This window comes from Tachysurus vachellii, chromosome 13 (assembly GCF_030014155.1).
Source record: "Tachysurus vachellii isolate PV-2020 chromosome 13, HZAU_Pvac_v1, whole genome shotgun sequence".
Lineage (NCBI taxonomy): Eukaryota > Metazoa > Chordata > Actinopteri > Siluriformes > Bagridae > Tachysurus > Tachysurus vachellii.
Window position 1 is genome coordinate 14,757,501 of NC_083472.1, and position 18,290 is coordinate 14,775,790.

An 18,290-nucleotide genomic window follows, 5' to 3' on the forward strand; every position below is an offset into this window, starting at 1 on the left:
CACACAGACACACAGACATGCACACACACACACACTCACACACACACAGACACACACATACTCACACTCACACACACACACACACACACAAACACACTCACACACACACACTTTATTGCCAAGTATGTTTTCACATACGAGGAACACACACACACACTTACACACACATTTACATATACACACACACACACACACACACACACACACTCACTCACAGACACACAGACACACACACACTCACACTCACACTCACACACACACACACACACACACACACAAACACACTCACACACACACACACTTTATTGCCAAGTATGTTTTCACATACGAGGAACACACACACACACTTACACACACATTTACATACACACACACACACACACACACACACTCACAGACAGACACACAGACACAGACACTGTGTGTATGTGAGTGTGCGAGTGAGTATGTGAGTGTGCGAGTGTGAGTGTGTGCTCACATACTCAAACACACTCACATACACACTTGCACACTCACATACACACTCACACTCACATACACACACTCACAGTTACACACTCACTCATACACACTCACTCACACACACTTACACACACACACACACACACACTTACACAAACACTTTCACTTACACACTCACACTTACACACACACTCACTCATTCACACACACTCACACTTACACACACACTTACACACACACCCACACTTGCACACTCACACTTACACACTCACACTTACACACACACACTCACACTTACTCACACTCGCACACTTACTCACACTCGCATACTCACAAACACACTCACTCACACACATTCACTCACACACACACACACTTACACACACACACACACTCAGACTTACACACACACTCACTCACACTTACACACACACTCACACTTACAAATTCATTCACACCTACACACACTCACACCTACACACACACACACACATTTTGAATTTTCATGTTAAGTTCAGTATTTTACCAATGCAATGCCATATCGCTACGAAACTTGGTATGGTTCATCAGCGACATGTTCTGAGCGCATCTGATCGGCTTGACCCCGGTATCGCTGCTTGCAGCTATATTTATTATTATTATTCCTCTTCCGCCATTGAAGTCAATGGCAGCCCATAGAACCGTACGTAGGAAAGTTATGATATTTGGCACACATGTGGAGGCCAGTCTTAGAAGTTACTATAGCAACTTTGGTCTGTCTAGGTCAAACCCTCTAGCGCCACCAACAGTCCAAAAACCCAATTTTGTGCTGACTCGTAAGGCCAAGAGGCAAAATTCTTGCAACATCAGAATCAGAATCAGAAAGGTCTTTATTGCCAAGTATGTTTTCACATTACGAGGAACACACACATTTACACACACACTCACTCACACTCGCACACTTACTCACACTCGCACACTCACATACTCACACACACTCACATACACACATTTACACACACACACACACACACACTCAAACACACACACTTTATTGCCAAGTATGTTTTCACATACGAGGAACGCACACACACACACTTACACACACACACACACACACACACACACACACACACACACACACACACACACACACACACACACTCACTCACACAGACACACTTCAATAAGAGGTAGGTATTTCATAGAGCAAACAATTTCAAATCGTAATCCAAATAACAAGGTCAAGAACAGGCAATAAAACATACACGTGGCAAACAAGGCAGAATGACTAAAAAAAGAAAGCTTGGTAAGGACACTGGTAAGCAAGCAATACTTTGCAACATGTTAAACACTTAAGATGGCTTTTAACAGGTGGCTACAGGAAGTAGAGAGAGAGGAAGAGCAAAGTCAATACTTGGGCGATGGTGCCCTCTTGAGGTCGGATGAATGGATGGCCGATGTTACAAGCAGACTCAGACAATTCTGATATGTCAGGCTTCTCATACATCTGCATTCTCAGAGACAGATCACAAAATTTGGGTTTTTTCTATCATTGAAGAAATAAAATTAAAAATGGAACTTGACAGAGGATCAGCACTGTCAATAATCTCATACAAAGATTACAAAGACCATTTTGACAATCTGAAATTGAGGTGCACTTCCATAATGCTTAAGACTTACACAGGAGAGAAAATTGCTCTACTGTATTAATTGCTCATGTAACCACAATTGCTCATGTAACCACATGCACTGTACAAGACAAATTAAAGCATGCGTTGGAACAGTCTGCACAAGTCTTCCAAGATGGCATTGGAACATTGAGAGCTTACCATTGAGAGTGATGTGCAGCCAAAATTTCACAAGGCACACCCTGTACTATATATTCAGTTTTTCCAAGACTAGCATTTTTCAAAAATTTATCTGGCCCAGACTTCAAAAAAGCATGAGGTAAGATGAGCCAGTTTTTACTTATGTGGATCTCCAGGCAAGGGAAATTTAGACAGAAGTACAATGAAGACATCTTCTGTTAATTTGGGATGTTGCCTATCAACTGAAAAATAAGAATGCACCTATGACAAAGAGCCTTGAATATATGACCTCAGAAAAAAAAGTGTTCATGTGACTCAAATTACCCCAGGCTAGGGGTAAGTTGATCCCAGTCAGTGGGTAAATTGAGCCATTTGGTGGTAAATTGACCATCCTATTTTTCATGTTTTAATGCAAGTATAATACAAAGAAACCTTTTAAAAAGTCATTTAACAATACACTTACATTTCCAAACAATGTTATTTTTTAAAGCTACCTCAATCAACACAAAACAAACCAATTAAAGTTGAATTTTACCTTTAATCTTTTTTTTTGTATTAGTGAACAATTGTTTTAAACATTTCTGTTAAGTGAAGGACTGGCAGCATACTTTCCAGGAACAAGAAATATGGTTATATGCTTTATTTCTTATGCTGTTAATCAAGCCATGTCCAATCGCATACACACACATACACAAACGTGTTTGGCAGAAGGAACGTCCCACCAGCGTGTTCAGTTCTAATTTCCAATTTTTGGAAATTTAGGCTGCTGCTGTTTGGGAAAGGGTAGAATTTCAGTGGGAGACACATATCCAGGGGAGGTGAGGAGTGAATTTGCCTCACATGTTGAAGAACATGCCTGTGAAGGCAACTCAGCAGAGGTGGAGGTTAAAGCTATGGGATGATCTTCTTCAGAAGTAGACAGCACATCAGGGTTTGGTCTGTCTGACACCATGGATGGTTCAAACTCTGCATCAGATAAAATATCTCTGTTGTAAGGAAAAATCCCTGTGGACCTCAATCCAGAACAGATATTCTGTGGTGTCATTGCTGACATGAAAGCCTCGTTCACACATACAGGGATGTGGTTATATGCTGGCTGTTTTGCCTGGGTTAGATCTCATCCAACCATCAACAGCTCTGTTGTAATAGGTCATGAATAGACACTCTTGTCCAGAGGCTGCAGGCGATGAAATGTGTGGGGTGGAATTGTGGGCATAACAATACCCTTACTCTTTGCTAAATCCAGTGCCCTCAGTGAAATATGGGCCTCGTGGTTATCAAGGAGTAGCAGTATGGGATGGTCAGAGGAGCGCTTGGTATGCTGAATCAGATGTTCAAGGAACTCCGCAAAGGAGTCTTCGTTGATCCAACCACTGGTTCAATTTACCCCACATCATCTGGCTCACTTTGTCCCATAGCCACCATTTTGGTAAAAATGGCCTAGCTTAGCAATTCAGGCTAACCTTTAGCTTAATGATTCACATGGTTTTATAGGTTGACAAATCACCAACATGTACCATATACAACTTTAGACCTAGATAAATTTGCTTTGGCACAACAGCTAGTATACCTGCAATGCAGAAAATTAACTTTAACAAGCAAATAAGTGTTTTTGTGAAAAAAAAAAAAAAAACAACTTCTCTTGTCCCATGTGCTTCTCCTCTTCACAACAAAATAGAAATGATGGAGTCCTTCAGAATGTATGGTCACATGACACCAAATTTGCATAGTTGCCTAGAAACGGGGTGGGTCAACCTACCCACTGGGTCATCTTATCCCACTCTCCCCTACTTAAATGCTGTTCTGGAAAGGTTTTCTGAGTATGGACTGAGAGCGAACAAAAGCAAATGTGAATATTTCAAAGATTCAATTGAGTACTGTGGACATCAAATCAACAAGGATGGCCTTCAAAAAATCTCCAGATAAAAGCAACGCTGTATTGAAGGCACCAAAATCATAAAATGTGAACCAACTTTGTTCATTTCTTGGACTGCAATGGAAAATCAAATGGATGTGAGCCAAAGTGTGTGACAAGGCTTTCAAAACAGCTAAGCATTGATTATTTCTGAGACTGTGTTAATGCACTTTGACCATAGACTCCACTTGCCTTTAGCGTGCGATGCTCCACCGTATGAATAGATGTCGTATTGTCTCACAAAATGACTAACGGATCTGAGAGACCAATCACATTTGCATCTAGGTCTTTGACTGCTGTGGAATGCAACTATGTTCAGATTGATCAAGAGGCTTTAAGCTTGATATGGGAGTGAAGAAGTTTAATCGGTACCTCTATGGGAAACACTTCACTCTCATTATTGATCATCAGTCTTTAGAGGCTATTTTTAGCCCTAGTAAAAGTGTTCCCATGAGGGCAGCAGTTTGACTACAGCGGTATTTCTTGGTGGTCATGACAATGCAATTGAGTTCAAAGGCACAAAGTACCATGGCAATGCAGATGGATTGTTGCACCTTCCTCAGGATCAGCCAGAGGAGGTTGAGGATGACATGGATATGTTTCACATTACTCAAATGGAACCTCTGTCTGTCACGAGTGCTCAAAATCAAAGGGAGACAAATCGAGATCCTGCATTGGCCAAGGTGTTTGATCTGACCAGGAAGGGCTGGCCAGCTAAAGGTTATCTACAGCTTCCTGATTATTCAAACCATTGTGAACAGCTTTCGGAAACACAGGGATGTGTCATGTGGAGTGTATTTCCTGTCAAAAACGGCACGTCTACAAAGACTTTTGAATTGCTCTGCTGATTGGTCTCCCGCACTGGCTTACCAGAGCAGTTGGTCAGCGATAATGGTGCACAGTTTACCTCAGAGGAATTCCAGTCATTTGTCAAAGACAATGGAATTAAGCACACTACATCTGCTCCTTACGTTTTGTCCAATCCCTGAAACAGTCGCTGAAAGCCATGGGAGGAGAGAAAGTACCACTGCAAGAAAAGATTGCAAACTTTCTCTTGGCATATAGGAACTCAGCTCATTCAAGCACAGGTCAGACTCCAGCCATGCACTTTATGGGAAGAAGTCTTCGCTCACGTCTAGAAATACTGAAATCTGTCTTGTGCAAACCAAGCAGTGTAGTCAAAACCCGAAACAATCTGTGCTCTGTATTCTGTGAATGTCCTTGCGAGGGATTAAAGACAATCACATCCAAAGTGGCAACCCAGTAAAATATTGGCCCTTTCACTTACACTGTACAAGTGAGTACTGACATGATGTGGTGAAGACACATTGGTCAGCTTTTGGATGCAACAACCATGGAGGTTAACTCTTCTCAAAATGCCAGTGGAAATGTGAAAACCTCATGATGCTAGGACGAATATGCTCTTATAACATCAGAGGATCCATCAACAAAAACTGAAGTTGTAGAACCATTCACCTTTCAATTTCTTCCTTAAAATGTGGAGGAGAAATGTAAGAGGAGACACTATCCTGAGCATGTGAGTAAACCACCTGACAGACTGGACTTGTAGTTACACGCTAGTAGATGCCATAAAAAAACAAAACAAATGAAAGTCATTTGAAAATTGTGTGTGTGGAGTTTGCATGTTCTCCCCGTGCATCGGGGGTCCGGGTAATCCCCCCCCCCCATACAGTCCTAATACATGCATGGTAGGTTGATTGGCATCTCTGTGTGAGTGTGTGAGTGAATGAGAGTGTGTGTATGTGCCCTGCGATGGGTTGGCACTCCGTCCAGGGTGTATCCTGCCTTGATGCCCAATGACTCCTGAGATAGGCACAGGCTCCCTGTGACCTGAGAATAGTTTGGATAAGCGGTAGAAGATGAATGAATGAATGAATGAATGAAATGAATTAACTTTTGAATGTACTTCACGGACTGACCAATGTACCACCCCCCCCACACTTTGTCTCTTTTCTTTTTGTCTTTTTTCCTAACCTTTTTTTCTGTTAGGCTGGCAGAAATGGAAAGCCAGAGCTTCTCTTTCTTCACTGACAGCCTCTCTCCTGATGAAAGTCTGTGAGTATGCTATCTGTCACCCCCACACTGAAAGCTTTCATTAATGACTTGCATGTGTGTTTATGTGAATGCATGGAAGAGTCTGGGCAGTCACACAAAAATTCAGATATTAAAGTTAGTGAAAATAACTGATGGCTCATCTACTCTGCCATTTAAAATATTTGTGATCATTGTGTGCAGTTGTAGAAACAGAGTAGATCTAGATGTGTTAAACAAATGAGAACATGCCACCTTTGTTTGAATCAACCCATTTTTCTTTTGATTGAAAATATTGGAACATTTTTGCCTTAAAAGAAGCTGCCTTTGACTATTCTGCATAAAAGCCTATGTTGCCTGTCTCATGTCTAAGTTTTTAGTCAGTTTAGATATATGGTGTTATATATAGTGGTGTGAAAATTTGTTGGCCCCCTTCACACCTGAGATCAATTTCTCTAGCACACCAAAGCCTGATTACTGCCACACCTGTTCACAATCAAGATATCACTTAAATAAGACCTGACTGACAAAGTGAAGTAGAACGAATGCTCCTCAAAAGCTACACATCATGCCAAGATCCAGTGAAATTCAGGAACAAATAAGAAAGAAAGTAATTGAGATTTATCATTCTGGAAAAGGTTATAAAGCCATTTCTAAAGCTTTATGACTCAAGCGAACCACAGTGAGAGCTAATATCCACAAATGGTGAAAACATGGAACAGTGGAGAACCTTCCCAGGAGTGGCCGTCTGACCAAATTTACCCCAAGAGCGCAGCGACGACTCTTCTAAGATGTCACAAAAGACCCCACAACAACATCCATAGAATTGCAGGCCTCACTTGCCTCAGTTAAGGTCAGTGTTCATGACTCCGTTATAAAAAAGAGACTAGGCAAAAATAACTGCTGAACAAAAAGAACATAAAGGCTTGTCTCAGATTTGCCAGAAAACATCTTGATGATCCCCAAGACTTTTGGGAAAATACTCTGTGGACAGACGAGACAAAAGTTGAACTTTTTCGGAAGGTGTGTGTCCCATTACATCTGGCATAAAAAAGAACCGATACCAGCAGTAAAATATGGTGATGGTAGTGTAATGGTCTGGGGCTGTTTTGCTGTTTCAGGACCTGGAAGACTTGATGTGATAAATGGAACCATGAATTCTGCTGTCTACCAAAAAATCCTGAAGGACAATTTGCAGCCATCTGTTCATTACCTCAAATTCGCTTCAGCTTGGGTTCTGCAGCAGGAAAATGATCCAAAAGACACCAGCAAGTCCACATCTGAATGGCTGAAGTCCTGACCTGAATCTTATTGAGATGTTGTGGCATGACCTTAAAAAGGCGGTTCATGCTCGAAAACCATCTAACGTGTCTGAATTACAACAATTCTGCAAAGTTGAGTGGACTAAAATTCCTCCACAGCACTGTAAAAGACTAATTGCAAGTTATTGCAAATGCTTGATTGCACTTCTTGCTGCTAAGGGTGGCCCAACCAGTTATTAGGTTTAGGGACAAACACTTTTTCACACAGGGCCATGTAGGTTTAGATTTTGTTTTCCCTTAAAATAAAAACGTTCATTTAAAAAGTGCATGTTGTGTTTACTTGTCTTATATATTTCTTTTTGACTAATTATTTAAATTTGTTTGATGATCTGAAACATTAGAGGTGGGGTCTCCGTTTGAGAAATGCTTCAAAAAACTGCATTGGGCCACCAAACAAAACAAATACAAAACTAACGGGTTCCGCCATAATACTTGCCTGGGTTATACTTGGGTTATACTTGTCTGGTGTATGTGTGGAGTGGAGCTATCAAAACAGGGGTGGGACCCATTTGGGTTAGGGGCATGTTTAGTGATTTCAAATGCCAACATTGGCTTTCAAACAACAGAGACCCCACCTTTAAAGTGTGACAAACATGCAAAAAAATAAATCAGGAAGGGGGCCTACACTTTTTCACACCACTATATGTTGTTGTTATATACTGTGGCTTTGTTGTCCTCTTTTATGGTGTACCTCAACAATCTGGGTGTGTGAGAAGAAAAAAGATTTTATATTCATCTAGAAAATGATTCTTTGTTGAAATGCTAGTATGAAAGGCTGTTGAGTTAGCAGAACAAGGTATTTCAGTTCAAGATATCTATTGTGCATGGTGGCTCAGGGATGAAGATCAGTACCTCCTGCGTCATTCCAGTCCTACTCTGGAACATGACCGTCCACCTGAGCCACACCTCCTCTCCCACCTTGACTGCCAGAATAAAGAGGAACTGCAGCAAACACTGGCCCGTTTGGAAAGCGAGAACAGGTAAGGGTGCAAACATGCCCACACACAAACACACTATATGCTGTCCGAATTCCGAAAAAGTTTTTTTTTTTTAGTTGTTAAATTAGAAAAAATAAAAACTAAAAGACTTTCAAATTACATGAGCATGATTTTACATTTTTATCCACTAAATTAGCTAATTTCAAATTTGATGGCTGCTACAGGTTTAAAAAAAGTAGGGACAGGGGTATGATTACTATGGTGTAGCATCTCTTCTTTTCAAAACAGTTTTAAGACTGGACATCAAGGATATGAGTTTCTGGAGTTTTGCTGTTGTAATTTGGTCCCATTCTTGCCTGATATATGTTTCCGGCTGCTGATGAGTTTGGGGTCATCTTTTATGTATTTTTTCATTTAATGATGCACCAAATGTTCTCCTATAGGTAAAAGATCGGACTGCAGGCAGGCTAATACATCACCCAGACTCTTCTAAGATGAAGCTGTGCAGTTGTAATAGCTGCAGTATGTGATTTTGCATGGCCATGCTGAAATACACAAGGCCTTCCCTGAATTAGATATCATCTGGTGGGGAGTATATGTTGTTCTAAAACTATATACCTTTTAGCATTCATAATGCCTTCCAAAATATGCATGTCCCCCATACCATCAGAGATGCTGGCTCGACAGTGGTTTCTAGAAGTATTCCTGGGCCCATTTATTAATGCCATTGTCACAATCTTGCCGATGATTGAGACAGTGTTGTCTTATGGCCCGAAGTCAAAGAGATTTCTCCAGTTTCTCTGAATCATTTGATGATGTTATGCACTGTAGATGATAAGATTTGCAAAGCCTTTGCAATCTGAGGAACATTATTTTTAAACTAGTCCACAATCTTTTTTCCAACTCTTTTACAGATTAGAGATATTCTGCCTCTCTAAGACATCCCTTTTATAGCTAATCATGAAACAGACCTGATCAATTAACTTAATTAGTTGCTAGATGTTCTTCCACCTGAATCTTTTCAAAATGTATTGTTTTTTAGCCTTTTATTGCCTCCATGCCAACTTTTTTAAGACCTGTAGCAGGCATCAAATTTGTAATTTATGTCCTATTGTGAATAAAATATTGGCTCATGTGAATTGTAAGTCTTCTAGTTTTCATGAAAGTCTCAAATTTTGCAGTCTATCTCACACCTAGATATAGAGCAGAAAGATAAATAGCAGCAAAATCTCCATAATAACACATTTGAGTACCACAGGCAATGATATTATACGTGTAATATGTTTTTAAATTAAATTACCACTGCTCTTAGGGTCCTATATCAGGCTTGCATTCAAATATTTGTCAAGTAAATCCATTATAAATGCCTTCAAGGCATCTGCAGTCTGTATTTCATGCTGTTGTCAGTAGTTTCATGGTCCATGTAATGTTTTGCTCTATCAAGAAGTATTATAGTATTATAATCAATAGTATTAATATACTGTACAAATAATAAGATCATAATAAAAAAAACAAAAAGGTTTTCTAATCACTGTTGGCATTCTTAACTACACCAGGTTATGTATGCAACCCAGTTCCCTGAGAATGGAACAAGACACTGCCTCATGGTTGACGCTATGGGAATGTTGTGTCTGAAGCTCTATGTGCACACATGGTAATTTAATGGGTCAGATAGGATGCGTAACGAATTAAAAACCTCAACAAATCGATATAATGGCATCTAGGTCACATTACTTGCAACATGGGGCCATGCATTATCATGCTGGAACATGATAGGCACAACAATGGACCTCAGGATCTCGTCATGGTGTCTCTGTGCATTCAAAATGCCATCAATAAAATGCACCTGTGTTCTTGTCCATAACATAACCCCATGGGCTGCTCGATCCACAATGTTGACATCAGCAAACCGCTCACCCACATGACGCCATACATGCTGTCTGCCATCTTCCCTGTACAGTGAAAACTGGTATTCATCCATGAAGAAAACACGTCTCCAAAGTGCCAGACGGTATCTAATGTGAACATTTGCCCACGCAAGTCAGTTAAGATGAACTCAGTCAGGTCGAGACCCCGATGAGGACGATGAGCGTGCAGATGAGCTTCCTGAGACAGTTTCTGACAGTTTGGGCAGAAATTCTTTGGTTATGCAAATCAATTGTTGCAGCAGCTGTCCAGGTCAATCTTGGAGGTGAAGATGCTGGATGTGGATGTCCTGGGCTGGTGTGGTTACACATGGTCTGCGGTTGTGAGGCCAGCTGTATGTACTGCCAAATTCTTTGAAATGCCTTTGGAAGCTTATGGTAGAGATATGAATATTCAATTCATGGGCAACAGCTCTGGTGGACATTCCTGCAGTCAGCATGCCATTTTCACACTCCCTCAAAACTCATGACATCATTGGCATTGTGCTGTGTGGTTTAAACGGCATATTATGAGTGGCTTTTTATTGTGGCCAGCCTAAGGCACACCTGTACAATAATAATGCTGTCTAATCAGCATCTTTATATGCCACACCTGTGAGGTGGATGGATTATTACTTATTATATATTAATCTTGAATTTTGTATTCTATTAATCTTTATATTATTCTTTATATTAACCTTTTGTTCTATGTTTATGATGTGTAAAGCTGATTTGAGACAATGTCAATTGTAAAAAGCACTATACAAATAAACTTGAATTGAATTGAATTATCTTGGCAAAGGAGAAGTGTTCACTTACAGATTTAGACAGCTTTTTTGCTTACATAGAAAAAGTCAGAGTTCAGCTCCTGAAAAATGGCAGCAAAAACAAAAGTGTTGCGTTTATAATTTTGTTCAGTGTACATGACCTGGTGTAGTTCCCTTTCAAAGGAACTCGATGCTGTGTTAGCTGATGCTATGGAAAGTCAATAACCATGCTGCCACATGCCGGTCAATGTCTGTCACAGAGGCCATGAAAGAGCAAAAGTGTATGGGTAACAGAACATCAATTACCCCAGAAGGACCTGGGACCATGGAGTGGGGTCCAGGTTCAAGTTATAGAACCTGATAAAGGTGCGCAGAGAGGACCAGCCTGCTGCAGCACAAATTTCTTGGAGGGGAAACACCCCTGGCCAGGACACTGGATAATGGGATACCCCTAGTGAAGTGAGCTCTGGCACCTAGAGGCAACCCAATACTGCACACCTCATAGGCCTGAGTAATGGCCTCTACTACCCAGTGCACCAGGTGCTGCTTGGAGACCAGATTTTCCTGTTCTGGCTCCCAAAACAGACAAACAGTGAGGAGGACACCATGAGATCAAATTATAAGCAGGTTGTTGTGACTGATAGAGCATCTCTTCAACCCTAGGTAAGGCTGTGTTTTCAATCCCTACAATGGCAGAGTAATTAGAGGTGGCTGGGGATAACAGAAGGTCATAATAGATTCTCACAGGACCTTGATGCATTGGCAAAGAGGTCTTCAAAAAATGTTAGTTGCCTGCATTGGGGTGGCATGTCGTCTGAAGTCAGAAAGTGGTCGTCAATCTTTGACACTTAGCGACACTAACTTCCTTTTAAGGCCAATTTAAATTTAATTGAGCAGCGGCACACATTACCACCATTAGGAAGCTCCTTGAATGTCACTGAGTGCGGTGGTAGATGGAGAAAGGAATGCTCTTGCATTGACCCCTTAGAGCCCGACTAGGACAACAAACTCTTCATAGTCAAGAGAAATTGCAGAGCAAGCTCCCGAATCCAGAATTAGGATATAAGAGACAGGGTAGAGGACAAGAGAAAGGGAAAAACCTGCCTCTTGTTTTGCTTCTGCCAACTTGACCTGTAAACCCCATGATTGAAACCAGCAGACGCAGGACCCGAGCCAGGAGGTGCAGAAGCTTGGCTTGCCAAGAGTATATACTCACTCTCTTGGTGAAGTTATTTACTGGTTCTCTTACCACTGCTATGCTGATGATACTCAACTTATATTCTCCTTCCATCCCTCAGATGCCATGGCTTCTGCTCAGAACTTAGTTTGTGTGGATGTTGGCTCATCAGTTGAAACTCTGAACTCCTGGTCATCCCAGCTGGTTCATGCCCAGGTCTGGATCTTCCTATATACCTAAACAACAATCTGATCACCCCAATCAGATTGTTGTTTAGGGATATAGCACATTGCTAATGTGACTTGCTCTAGTCGGAATCTTCTCTCCAATGTCAGAAGTATTTGGCCATTTTTAACCACACATTTTAACCACAAATCTCTTTTCATTTTGAGACTGGACTACTGCAACTCACTGCTGGCAGGTCTACCTATGAATGCAATTTGTCTGAAATTATCCAAAATGCAGCTGCATGACTTGGTTTCAACCTGCCTAAGTTTTCACATACCACCCCACTGCTGCGCTCTCTCTACTGCCTTCTGGTGGCTGCACATGGACAAGCTCCCTCTTTACTCAAAGCTCTTGTCACTTCTTACATTGCACCTTGCTCCCTCAGATCTACTAGCACTGCTCGATTGGGCCCGCCATTTCTCAGGGTAAGAGGTAGATACAGCAAGAATCTTTTCTATTTTGGCACTGAGGTAAATGAACTTCCCCTAGATGTCCAAACAGCTGAGTAACTGTCTATCTTCAAATGGGTGAAGACCTATATCTTACTGAAACACTTCGACTAGGCTTTTATTTTTCCTGATTGTTTTATGTGTATATTTAAAAAAATAAATAATTAATAGAGTTTTAGGTTGTAACCTAGTAAACCAGTGGTAATGTATTCACTGAAAGAGACTTCAAAGCACTGTTGTACGTTTCACTAGATAAGTGTTTCCACCAGATGACATAAATGTAAATGAGTAAATCTCTCACAATGAATGTAACCAGCTTGGTCAAGAGCCAACCGGGTGTGCTCCTCTACCAAACAATCAGTGCAAAGAAAGTGTGTGTCGTCCTCCATAATATAGCATTGGCAAAGATGCACACACCTTGTAAACCACTTGCTCATCATATTGTATTTTAAATATCTTCCTTTTCTTTAGTTCAGACGGACAAGACAAACAATTGTCTCAAACATACACAGAGTGCTTCCTGAAGACAAAGAAGCTGAAATAATGACATATTTGTCCTTATACTGTATTATTGATATGTATTCCCTTTGTCACATGTCCAATCTGAGCCATTAATTTGGTGTGTGCACACTGAGCTTCAGACACAACTTCCTTAATGAAGCATTCCTATAGCGTCAGCCATGATGCAGCGTTTAGTTCTTTTGAAAGGGAACTAACTTACTCCATACTTCCCCTTCAACACCTTTATCTAAGTTTTGTTTTTTAACAAATTTATTTTAGTTGTTTATAGCTTTTACTGTAGATTTAGCTATGTATAAAGCTTTTTGCACCCAAACAAAATTCTCACTTCGGTGATTAGGTCTAAAAGAAAATAATTGTCCCTGCTCCTTGGAGGGGCAGGGTGACATTTCTACTTGCCCGTGACACTAACCAATTGTAGACATCTGACAGTAGGAGGAGGGCAGTTGCATGATGTTGCAAATGCAGTTTGAAAATATTCGGTGGTTAAAGGCTGAGATGAATATGAAATGAATATGAAATGCCATAATATATTCTTGTCTCCTGCACTACACAATACAGCTCATACAAAAAAAAAATGTGACAATGAAGGGCAAGCAGCTTTTTTTTCCCAAATTGCAGAATGATAAATACTTCAGGATCAGTAGCCTAAAATCGCACAGGTAAGTGTACATTTAGATTTCTCACCTTAAAGTGAGTCTGTGAGTTACAACTCTCACCTTTTCATTTTCAACTTGGTGCCAGAAAGCTTGATGAATACAAAACTGTCAGCCAAAGAAGATTGAATATTGAAAGAAAAGATCATTTTTAGTAAAGCAAAAAGAACATCCAGCTTAGCAACAAGAGACATTTACACTGCTTTGAAAAATGTTTTTTGTCTTTTGTTTCCTGATACAAAAGACTCACTGGACTCACTATTTGGACTCACTGTTGATGCTTCCTTAAACAGGATAAAAATAAACAACCACTAAAGTTGAATACTGAAATGCTGACAGCAAATGTTGCTTTAATTCATATGTAAATTCATCTGAAAAACCTACATCTGGAAAAACTCAGCATGTCAGCATGATTCAAAAAATATAGTTAAATAATATTAATGTTTTAATATTAAACCACTTTCATGTGTGTCACATCCTAAAATTGTCAGACTAGGACTGAACCATGTTCTCCCTGCAATGAAGCCACATTAAGGTTCTAATGGAAGTGTCCTGAAACTCCAGGCTCTCTAGCAGTCAAAGCTGTTTTAACATCAATTTTGGTTGGCCAATGTCTGTAGTACAATTTGTTTTTGGGAAATTGCAGACTTTTAATTTGGTTTGGTTGATTTCACTTTAAAATTATTATTACCAGATTGTTTGCATGCATGACGTTCTTTGATTGATCAGAAATTTAGCCTTGTTTATTGGTTACCGTTGATTACACTTCATGTCAAGTAAGTGTATTTTACTGTTGAAAGAATTGTATTGTCCCATTGTTATTTACTTGGTAATAAAATACAGATATTACAATGTCCGTATCTCTACAAATGCATCTTCTTCTTTCGGCTTTTCCCTTCAGGGGTCGCCACTGCGAATCATCTCTCTCCACCTATCCCTATCTTCTGCATCCTCAACACTTGCACCCACTAGCTTCATATCCTCATTAATTACATCCATATACCTCCTCTTTGGCCTTCCTCTTTGCCTCCTGACTGGCAGCTCCATGTCCAACATTCTCCTACCAATATTCTCACTCCCTCCTCTGAACATGTCCAAACCATCATAATCTGGCCTCCCTAACTTTGTCCCCCAAACATCCAACATGAGCTGTCCCTCTGATGTACTCGTTCCTCAAAATCTTCAGCTCGGCAACCTCTAGCTCTGACTCCTGTCTCTTCTTCAGTGACACTGTCTCTAAACCATACAGCATGGCCGGTCTCACCACTGTCCTGTACACCTTCCCCTTGATTCTTGCTGATATTTTCCTATCAGAACTCCTGACACCTTTCTCCACTCATTCAAACCTGCCTGCACTCGCTTCTTTACCTCTTTCCCACTCTCTCCATTACTCTGGACTGTTGACCCCAAGTACTTAAACTCCTGTACCTTCTTCACCTCTTCACCCTGTAACCTTACTGTTCCACTTCCCTCCCTTTCATTCACACACATTACTATGACCGACTTTTAAAGCAAAACATGAACTTGAAACTTGAACTCTTCTCTCCAGCGCAAACCTCCACCTTTCCATTTTTTCCTCCTCTTGCTCCCTGCTCTCACTATAGATCACATATCTGTCATCTGCAAACAACATCATCCAAGGAGACTCCTGTCTGACCTCCTCTGACAACTGGTCCATCACTATAGCAAACAGGAAGGGGCTCAGAGCCGATCCCTGATGCAGTCCCACCTCCACTTTGAACTCCTCTGTCTGACCTACAGCACACCTCACCACTGTCCTGCTCCTCTCATACATGTCCTGCACCACTCTGACATACTTCTCTGCTACTCCTGACTTCTTCATACAGTACCACAGCTCTTCTCTTGGCACCCTGTCATATGCTTTCCCCAAGTCTACAAACACACAGTGCAACTCCCTCTGACCATCCCTATACTTCTCCATCAAAATTCTCACAGCAAAAATTGCAAGTTGTGCTCTTTCTGGGCATGAAGCCATACTGCTGCTCACAAATTTCCACTGTCTTCCTTAACTTAGCTCATCAACTTTTATCCCCTATAGTTGCTGCAACTCTGCACATCACCCTTATTCTTAAATCTCTACAAATGCATAGCGAATGCAATATTTTAGAACTATTGTAATGTGATTACCTGCATCACCCCTCCTGAATCAACATTAGGAGCTCTCAGCTCCCAGGTCACGCGTGGATTCACTTCTAGGTTCACACAGTATTTATACTGCCACCTTGCCATTGCTCAGTGCGAAGTATTGTTTGCTCACGCTACAATTCCAAGCCATCATATTGTTTATTCTCTGGCTGCCTTTTGTTTATGCCTTGATTTGTGATTTGAATTTACTGCTGTTTTTTGATCGCATATTGCGTTTTTGTTTTCCCCGCTGACTGTCTCTGCGGGTTTTCGACTTTTCCGACTGTCTCCATGTATTACGCTTTTGCACTGTGTTTTGGATTTGTTTGCCCTAGTTCTTAGGGATCCCTCTACTTGTGTGTCCATCGACTTCTTAAAGCTAAGAAGAAGAAAAGCTAAGCTTTTTCATCAATTCTATAATTTATTGTATTTATACAATTTAAAGGAAAATTAAAGAAATTTTATTTATTGATGTTGTCTGGAAATTAAAACATGCTATACAGGTGATAAGTTCTTGGTATGAACACAAAGAGATATATATTTATCTTACTGAGGTTGAAAAAATATGTTGTGCATCAGTCTACCTTTGGCTACACTGTTACAAATGGCACAAATTTGGCAGGGGTTTGGTTTTCTACTCACAGTGTACAAATGTGTTGCATACACAAATATGGGTTTGCATTGGTAAAAAACAACTAAAGAATCTAAAGAATACTTTTGACATATTGAGAGCAATTACAATAAAATGTCCTCATAATGTGTAAAGGAATTCCAGTCTTAATGGCATTGCAATAAAAATATTTTAAAGAAGGTCTAAAAATTTTGATACAATGAAATAAAGCTGACTGAGCTTGTGCAGGGTACTACAGAGTGAATATCAGCGGCTGAAGTGGAAGCATGAGGAGGCTGCAGCAGCAACACCACAGCTGCTGGAGGGCATTTCAGCCTTAGGCTTGCCACTTGGACAGCAGGATGAGGAACTCCTGGCTGAGGCTCGAATACTGAGGCAACATAAGAGTCGCCTGGAGACACGCATGCAGATATTGGAGGATCACAACAAGCAATTGGAGTCACAGCTCCATAGACTCCGAGAGCTACTGCTGCAGGTGGGAAAACATATACATTTGAAGGATTTTTTTTACATTTAGTTTGTCTGACATAGTTTTGACTTAGATCTAATGTCTCAGGTAAGATAAATTGAGTCTGTGATGTAAGGATATTTGTTGAACTCAGCATTGTAAAGATTAAATGCATAACTGTGAATATTGAAGTCAAATCATCTCCACTGATGAGGAGACAGGCAGCTGGAAAGTAAGGAAAGTGTCAGGGCTCATTTGTGACAGATAAAAGCACAATATCAGCACAATAAAAGGCAGAGGCAAATTAAAAATCTAGTTCACTTTTGTAGTGTACATAGTGTACAAATATTCCCTATGATTGTGACCTTTTTAGCCAAAAGATGAATCAGAGGTGAATGGATCGGCTCCCTCCTCTCTGTCATCACCTTTGTCAGTGGTGCACCAGGGGGGGCCACTAAGCAAAGAGACCACAGACACTGAGGCTACAGGTTAGACCTATCTGGAAACACACAACATATTTCCTTTTAACATATTTCCCTTTCATATTGTGTTAGAATTTCATAAAGCAAGAGATATAAAAATTCTTAAGTTTTGGTTTAGCTGTAGTCTGAAGGTAATTGCCTCACAGGTGAATATTTGGACCCAGAGCAAAACACAGTGCTACAGCTACAGCAGGTGATCGAGCAGCTGAGGAATGTTTTCCCATCTGAACCAGGACAATAAGAAGGCACACAGGTTAGTGAGCAGTTTTGATATAGCTTTTGTAATATAACATTTGTTTACTATATAGCAATAGATAGGCAACTGTTTGAAATTTTTGGCAAAATAGTGATGCAGTATGTACAGCAGTAATGTAATAATTATAATATTAAACTAGTTACTTTGTG

At 40.5% G+C, this 18,290-nt stretch overlaps 1 protein-coding gene across 8 annotated transcripts in view; it reads left to right on the forward strand.

The window, feature by feature from the left end:
• The window catches only part of drp2 (dystrophin related protein 2), a 148,012-nt gene that overhangs the window by 124,035 nt on the left and 5,687 nt on the right, over positions 1-18,290 (forward strand). For all 8 annotated transcript variants that reach the window (XM_060884403.1, XM_060884405.1, XM_060884402.1 and 5 more), the window contains 5 exons: positions 6,178-6,243; positions 8,378-8,521; positions 17,184-17,430; positions 17,777-17,891; positions 18,032-18,138. In XM_060884403.1, coding sequence (XP_060740386.1) covers positions 6,178-6,243; positions 8,378-8,521; positions 17,184-17,430; positions 17,777-17,891; positions 18,032-18,126 — 667 coding nt within the window. In that variant the 3' untranslated portion in view covers positions 18,127-18,138. The remainder of the gene's footprint in view (positions 1-6,177; positions 6,244-8,377; positions 8,522-17,183; positions 17,431-17,776; positions 17,892-18,031; positions 18,139-18,290) is intronic.